Below are 8,674 nucleotides of genomic sequence, written 5' to 3' on the forward strand. Positions count from 1 at the left end.
AGTATAATGCCACTTTCTAATTTCTTTAAAAACAAATATTTTGGCTTTCTCCTGAGCCACGCGAGGGAGCCGGAGTGCTTCTCTTGAGTTAGTGATCGGTCAGTGGTGGTCCAACATGCAGAAGTGAGTGAGTGGTTAAAAGCAGCAGAGCTGATGGGTCATGAGGATGTAAGTGTGTTTCAAGGCTCTCACACCCTTTACTCCAGGGCTCAGAGAATAAAAACATCTGCTTGCAGCTAATGGACATTCTTTTGGGCCAGAAGGATAGGAGCCCTGATCTAAGGAATCAGAGTCTCTTCTGATTTGTTTAGTGTCTATTTTTCTGGGGACGTTGTTACCCTGTTAGCATTTTATTCTCTCATTCATCTCATCTCCTCTGGACAAAATGACAAGATGGAGAAAATCACCTCAAAAAAAAAGAACAAGAGGCAGTACCGACTGCCAGGGACCTAATCAATATGGACATTAGTAAGATGTCAGAACTAGAGTTCAGAATGATTATTTTAAAGATATTAGCTGGGCTTGAAAAAAGCATGGAAGATACTAGAGAAACCCTTTCTGGAGAAATAAAAGAACTAAAATCTAACCAAGTCAAAATCAAAAAGGCTATTAATGAGGTGCATTCAAAAATGGAGGCTCTAACTGCTAGGATAAATGAGGCAGAAGAGCATTAGTGATATAGAAGACCAAATGATGGAAAATAAAGAGGCTGAGAAAAAGAGAGATAAACAACTACTGGATCATGAGGGCAGAATTCTAGAGATAAGTGATGCCATAAGACAAAACAATATTAGAATAATTGGGATCCCAGAAGAAGAAGAAAGAGAGGGGCAGAAGGTATACTGGAGCAAATTACAGCAGAGAATTTCCCTAATTTGGGGAAGGAAACAGGCATCAAAATCCAGGAGGCACAGAGAAGCCCTCTCAAAATCAATAAAAATAGGTCAACACCCCAACATCTAATAGTAAAACTTACGAGTCTCAGAGACAAAGAGAAAGTCCTAAAAGCAGCTTGGGAGAAGAGATCTGTAACCTACAATGGTAGAAACATTAGGTTGGCAACAGACCTATCCACAGAGACCTGGCAGGCCAGAAAGGACTGGCAGGATATATTCAGAGCACTAAATGAGAAAAATATGCAGCCAAGAATACTATATCCAGCTAGGCTGTCATTGAAAATAGAAGGAGAGATAAAAAGCTTCCAGGACAAACAAAACTAAAGGAATTTGCAAACACGAAACCAGCCCTACAAGAAATATTGAAAGGGGTCCTCTAAGCAAAGAGAGAGCCTAAAGATAACATAGACCAGAAAGGAACACAGACAATTTACAGTAAGTCACCTGACAGGCAATACAATGGCACTAAATTCATATCTTTCAATAGTTACCCTGAATGTAAACGGGCTAAATGCCCCAATCAAAAGACACAGGGTATCAGATTGGATAAAAAAAAACAAGACCCATCAATACGCTGTCTGCAAGAGACTCATTTTAGACCCAAAGACACCCCCAGATTGAAAGTGAGGGGGTGGAAAACCATTTACCATGCTAATGGACACCAAAAGAAGCTGGGGTGGCAATCCTTGTATCAGACAAATTAGATTTTAAAGCAAAGACCATAATAAGAGATGAGGAAGGACACTATACCCTACTTAAAGGATCTATCCAACAAGAAGATCTAACAATTGTAAATATCTATGCCCCTAACATGGGAGCAGCCAATTATATAAGGCAATTAATAACAAAAGCAAAGAAACACATCGACAATACAATAATAGTGGGGGACTTTAACACCCCCCTCACTGAAATGGACAGATCATCTAAGCAAAAGATCAACAAGGAAATAAAGACTTTAAATGACACACAGGACCAGATGGACTTCACAGATATATTCAGAACCTTCCATCCCAAAGCAACAGAATTCACATTCTTCTCTAGTGCCCATGGAACATTCTCCAGAATCGATCACATCCTAGGTTATAAATCAGGTCTCAATCAGTACCAAAAGATTGGGATCATTCCCTGCCTATTTTCAGACCACAATGCTTTGAAACTAGAACTCAATCACAAGAGGAAAGTCAGAAAGAACTCAAAAACATGGAGGCTGAAGAGCATCCTACTAAAGAATGAATGGGTCAACCAGGAAATTAAAGAAGAATTAAAAAAATTCATGGAAACCAATGAAAATGAAAACACAACTATTCAAAATCTTTGGGATGCAGCAAAGGCAGTCCTAAGAGGAAAGTATATAGCAATACAAGCCTTTCTCAAGAAACAAGAAAGGTCTCAAGTACACAACCTAACCCTACACCTAAAGGAGCTGGAGAAAGAACAGCAAATAAAGCCTAAACCCAGCAGGAGAAGAGAAATCATAAAGATCAGAGCAGAAATCAATGAAATAGAAACTAAAAGAACAGTAGAACAGATCAACGAAACTAGGAGCTGGTTCTTTGAAAGAATTAACAAGATTGATAAACCCCTGGCCAGACTTATCAAAAAGAAAAGAGAAAGGACCCAAATCAACAAAATCATGAATGAAAGAGGAGAGATCACAACCAACACCAAAGAAATACAAACAGTTATAAGAACATATTATGAGCAACTCTATGCCAGCAAATTAGATAATCTGGAAGAAATGGATGCATTCCTAGAGATGGATCAACTACCAAAACTGAACCAGGAAGAAATAGAAAACCTGAACAGACCTATAACCACTAAGGAAATTGAAGCAGTCATCAAAAATCTCCCATGAAACAAAAGCCCAGGGCCAGATGGCTTCCCAGGGGAATTCTACCAAACATTTAAAGAAGAATTAATACCTATTCTTCTGAAACTGTTCCAAAAAATAGAAATGGAAGGAAAACCTCCAAACTCGTTTTATGAGGCCACCATTACCTTGATCCCCAAACCAGACAAAGACCCCATCAAAAAGGAGAATTACAGACCAATATCCTTGATGAACCTTCCTGCAAGAATTCTCACCGAAATACTAGCCAATAGGATCCAACAGTACATTAAAAGGATTATTCACCACGACCAAGTGGGATTTATCCCTGGGCTGCAAGGTTGGTTCAACATCCGCAAATGAATCAGTGTGATACAATACATTAATAAAAGAAAGAACAAGAATCATATGATCCTCTCAATAGATGCAGAAAAGCATTTGACAAAGTACAGCATCCTTTCTTGATCAAAACTCTTCAGAGTATAGGGATAGAGGGTACATACCTCAATATCATAAAAGCCATCTATGAAAAACACACAGTGAATATCATCCTCAATGGGGAAGAACTGAGAGCTTTCCCCCTAAGGTCAGGAACACAGCAGGGATGTCCACTATCACCACTGCTATTCAACATAGTATTAGAAGTCCTAGCCACAGCAATCAGACAACAAAAAGAAATAAAAGGCATCCGAATCAGCAAAGAAGAAGTCAAACTCTCACTCTTTGCAGATGATATGATACTTTATGTGGAAAACCCAAAAGACTCCATCCCCAAACCGCTAGAACTCATACAGGAATTCAGTAAAGTGGCAGGATATAAAATCAATGCACAGAAATCAGTGGCATTCCTATACACCAACAACAAGACAGAAGAAAGAGAAATTAAGGAGTCGATCCCATTTACAATTGCACCCAAAATCATAAGATACCTAGGACTACATCTAACCAAAGAGGTAAAGGATCTGTACTCAGAAAACTATAAAATACTCATGAAAGAAATTGAGGAAGACACAAAGAAATGGAAAAACGTTCCATGCTCATAGATTGGAAGAACAAATATTGTGAAGATGTCAATGCTACCTAGAGCAATCTACACATTCAATGCAATCCCCATCAAAATACCATCCACCTTTTTTAAAGAAATGGAGCAAATAATCCTAAAATTTGTATGGAATCAGAAAAGACCCCGAATAGCCAGAGGAATTTTGAAGAAAAAAAAAACAAAGCTGGTGGCATCACAATTCCAGACGTCAAGCTCTATTCCAAGCTGTCATCATCAAGACAGTATGGTACTGGCACAAAAACAGACACATAGATCAATGGAACAGAACAGAGAGCCCAGAAATGGACCCTCAACTCTATGGTCAACTAATCATCGACAAAGCAGGAAAGAATGTCCAATGGAAAAAAGCCAGTCTCTTCAACAAATGGTGTTGGGAAAATTGGACAGCCACATGCAGAAGAATGAAACTGGACCATTTCCTTACACCACACACAAAAATAGACTCAAAATGGTTGAAAGACCTCAATGTGAGACAGGAGTCCATCAAAATCCTAAAGGAGAACACAGGCAGCAACCTCTTCGACCTCAGCTGCAGCAACTTCTTCCTAGACACATGGCCAAAGGCAAGGGAAGCAAGGGCAAAAATGAACTATTGGGACTTCATCAAGATAAAAAACTTCTGCACAGCAAAAGAAACAGTCAACAAAACCAAAAGACAACCGACAGAATGGGAGAAGGTATTTGCAAATGACATATCAGATAAAGGGCTAGTATGCAAAATCTATAAAGAACTTATCAAACTCAACACCCGAAGAACAAAGAATCCAATCAAGAAATGGGCAGAAGACATGAACAGACATTTTTCCAAAGAAGACATCCAAATGGCCAACAGACACATGAGAAAGTGCTCAACATCGCTCGGCATCAGGGAAATCCAGATCAAAACCTCAGTGAGATACCACTTCACACCAGTCAGAATGGCTGAAATTAACAAGTCAGGAAACGACAGATGTTGGCGGGGATGCGGAGAAAGGGGAACCCTCCTACACTGTTGGTGGGAATGCAAGCTGGTGCAGCCACTCTGGAAAACAGTATGGAGGTTCCTCAAAAAGTTGAAAATAGAGCTACCATACGATCCAGCAATTGCACTACTGGATATTTACCCCAAAGATACAAATGTAGGGATCTAAAGGGGTACATGCACCCCGATATTTATAGCAGCATGACCACAATAGCCAAACTGTGGAAAGAGCCAAGATGTCCAATGACAGATGAATGGATAAAGAAGATGTGGTGTATATATGGAATGTTATGGAATGGAATATTATGCAGCCATCGAAAGGAATGAAATCTTGCCATTTGCAACGACGTGGATGGAACTGGAGGGTATTATGCTGCGCGAAATAAGTCAATCAGAGAAAGACATGTATCATATGACCTTACTGATATGAGGAATTCTTAATCTCAGGAAACAAACTGAGGGTTGCTGGAGTGGTAGAGGGTGGGGTGGATGGGGCGGCTGCATGATAGACATTGGGGAGGGTATGTGCTGTTGTGTAAGACTGTTGAATCACAGACCTGTACCTCTGAAACAAATAATACGTTGTATGTTAAAAAAAAAAAAAAAGAAGAAGAAATAGCAGGAAGGGAAGAATGAAGGGGGGGATATCGGAGGGGGAGATGAACCATGAGAGAGTATGGACTCTGAGAAACAACCTGAGGGTCCTAGAGGGGAGAGGGGTGCAGGGATGGGTTAGCCTGGTGATGGGTATTAAAGAGGGCACGTACTGCATGGAGCACTGGGTGTTATACCCAAACAATGAATCATGGAACACTACATCAAAGACTAATGATGTAATGTATGGTGATTAACAAATAAATAAATAAATAAAAACAAATATTTTTATAAAGAGTAAACACAGAGAGCTTTCAAACATGGTCTATGTTTACCCCAAGTACTATGCTGAGATGTTTTTAATTTCATCCTCAGGTTTGAACTACATAACCATACCATAGTAATCCTCTGTTTTCGGTACAGTTGTGCTGATGTTTGGAGTTGGTGGCTTAGCCATATTGGATATTATTCAGAATATTAAGTTACAGAAGTGTAAGACATTTCAGTTGGCTTTTTCTAAAATGTTTAAGTAAAATGCTCTAATTCTAACAAATAGCTTCAAATAACTCACTTTTTAAAAATGCAGATGTAGAAACAACATCTGTTATTTAGAAGTTAAGAAATTGTGGTTCAGAAATGAGATCAAGTTGTATAAATGTCTTATTTACTTGTGGCTCTACTATTTTGTTCATCCAGGAATCATTTATCATTGCAGCTCAGAGAGCTTGTTTCAGTATGTGTTCTGTATTTATAGGAAAATAATTTCACTGAGTCAGCAGCAGAATGACATTATTAGCACAAAGTTACTTTTTTTCATCCTGGTATGGACTTTCACTGACTCACTTCCATACCGTTCTGCCATCTACCTCATGAGCACTGATGCACATTTTGTAATTGGGATCCAGGGCACAGTTTCTGACTAGTGTGGAAACTGAACTTACGTGCTTGTTTGGGGAACGGAGTTTACAACCCTGGCCTTATTTAAACCAATTCCCTAAACACTGGTGTTGTGATGGAAAATAAACATTGAAGTAAAGTCATATGAAAAATGGCTAGAAAGATATGTATTATCCTGCTCAGGATTAGAGTTGAAAATAATAGGAAAGTCTGATTTAAGTTGTTCCATACAATAAGGATTTTTTAAAAAATCTTATGTAACACCAAATCCATAGGTAGGGGGCTGTCGTCCTGTCCCGTTGAGCCTCCAGGTGGGCTGCTAGCAGACATGCCCTCCTTACACCAAGTACTAGCAGTTCAAGCAGCTTTTACTCCTAAATCTTTCCATGGGCCATCCTGGCTTCATTCAGGGGTGGGAGGTGTGGCCCAGGGAAGAAGAGAGTGGATGCTGTGTAGGTCACAGCAGGCTTGTCACACACCCTGAACTCAGATAGAGGGGTCGCATTTGGGGAGCAGACTGGGCTTGGGAGTGGCAATTCAGGTCCTTTTTTAAAAAAATATATTTAACGTTATTTGTCAGTAGACACAAAGTAGCAACATGGACAAAAAATCAAAGCTCATACATCTGCAGTGAGGAATAACCAACTGATTAATGACTTGTGAGCAATTAAAGTAGTATTTAAGGTTGGTGAGGACAAGAAAACTGTGCACACCCTGAAATCTTACAGTCTTACAAAAATACCTGAGGGGCACCTGGGTGGCTCAGTCAGTTAAGTGTCTGCCTTCAGCTCAGGTCATGATCTCAGGGTCCTGGGATCGCTCAGCTGGGGGTCTGCTTCTCCCTCTGCCCCTCCCCCGCCTTGGGCTCTCACACTCTCTCCTCTCAAATAATAAATCTTTAAAAAAAAAAACCTGAAAAAGATTTTACCGAATTTTACAATAATTCTAAAATTTAAGTGACATTTCCAATAACGAGTTGTGAAGCATAAAGAAACATTTCTAACCTACTGAAATAAAAAAATCAACCATCGATGCAAGAGGAATAACCAAATTATCTTTTTCTTCTCTCCAACAAAATTGATATTATAAAGTTATTAGAATATGATGGGGTAATCAAAGAGGTCTCCAAAGTAGAAGGGGAAAGGAGATTTTTCAGTCAGGCATGAATGAAAACAGTATGCTAATTTTCTGGATTTTGAGAAGTATTAGGTATTTGTCATTTTTAAAAATTTATAACTTGTTAACATTTCTTTTTTCATCCATCTTTCATGAGGAGCATGACAGAAAATGCCTAGCAGGTTCTATTTTTTTCATATTAAGACTAGGAAATAAATAGGACAAAATGGTCACGACTGTGCCTTCTGGGGTGGTCAGAATGTGAGTTTAAATTGTTATTTTTTGTGGGTTTCTGGGGTTTTCTTAAATTGCTTTTAAAAATTTCTTTTTAGGGGCACCTGGGTGGCTCAGTCAGTTAAGCGTCTGCCTTCAGGTCAGGTCACGATCCCAGGGTCCTGGGATCGAGCCCCTCATAGGGCTCCCTGCTCCATGGGAAGCCTGCTTCTCCCTCTCCCACTCCCCCTGCTTGTGTTCCCTCTCTCGCTGTGTCTCTCTATCAAATAAATAAAATCTTTTTAAAAAAACTTTCTTTCTATAACACATTGCTATAAAGAGAGTACGTAAGAGCAGGAGTCAGAGGCAGATGAGGGCTCTACCAAAACTCTCGAACTTACTAATTGTGTGACTGCCCCAGATACTCTCCTTGACATGAGCCTGAGTTTTATTTGTAGAATGTGACTCAAGTCACCAGTCCTTCCTGATACCTAAGTTTTATACAAGGATGAAAATAAGAAGTAAAAGGCTTTATAAGTTATAAAATAATTAATAAGCATAGTATTATTTATTCCATTCACATTCATAATTTTAGAAACTTTTTGTAGGAAAGGATGAATCTAGTATATATTTTCACCAAGTGGTAGAACTAGTGATTCACTTTATGAACTTGTATTTTCTTCAATTCTACATGGTTATTTTTGCTCTGAATCACTCAGCTATTTATTCTCCATTTTATTGATTCGAAATACGTCTTTGGTAGAGCCAAAGTACACTTTCAGTAATTTTGAGGTAACAGCTGTATCCAGAAACATAATGATAATCCTAGAGTCATATGGATCTTGTACTTTTTGTCTCCTTTCAGGTCAACGGTGATATTCCCCCTCGGTTAAAAAAAAGTGCTCATGAAATCATCCTGGACTTCATCAGATCAAGACCCCCTTTAAATCCGGTATGTGATCTGAGTGTTCCCCTTTGTTGGAGGTCACATAGCAATGTGCTGTCCTGTAGGACGGGGTCTCTGGAACTCAGCTCTTGAGGTAGTTTTTACACCGATCTTTTATTCTCAGAATGGTGAAGCCTAACTGTAAGTTATACTCTTCAGT

The 8,674-nt window shown here is 39.2% G+C and overlaps 1 protein-coding gene across 2 annotated transcripts in view; it reads left to right on the plus strand.

Moving 5' to 3' along the window:
• SPIRE1 (spire type actin nucleation factor 1) overlaps positions 1 to 8,674 on the plus strand; it is a 204,719-nt gene that overhangs the window by 150,228 nt on the left and 45,817 nt on the right. For both annotated transcript variants that reach the window (XM_035013854.1, XM_035013855.1), the window contains exon 7: positions 8,434 to 8,520. In XM_035013854.1, the coding sequence (XP_034869745.1) occupies positions 8,434 to 8,520 (87 nt within the window). The remainder of the gene's footprint in view (positions 1 to 8,433; positions 8,521 to 8,674) is intronic.

Source organism: Mirounga leonina, unplaced genomic scaffold (assembly GCF_011800145.1).
Source record: "Mirounga leonina isolate KUSES-001 unplaced genomic scaffold, KU_Mleo_1.0 Mir_167, whole genome shotgun sequence".
Taxonomy (NCBI): domain Eukaryota; kingdom Metazoa; phylum Chordata; class Mammalia; order Carnivora; family Phocidae; genus Mirounga; species Mirounga leonina.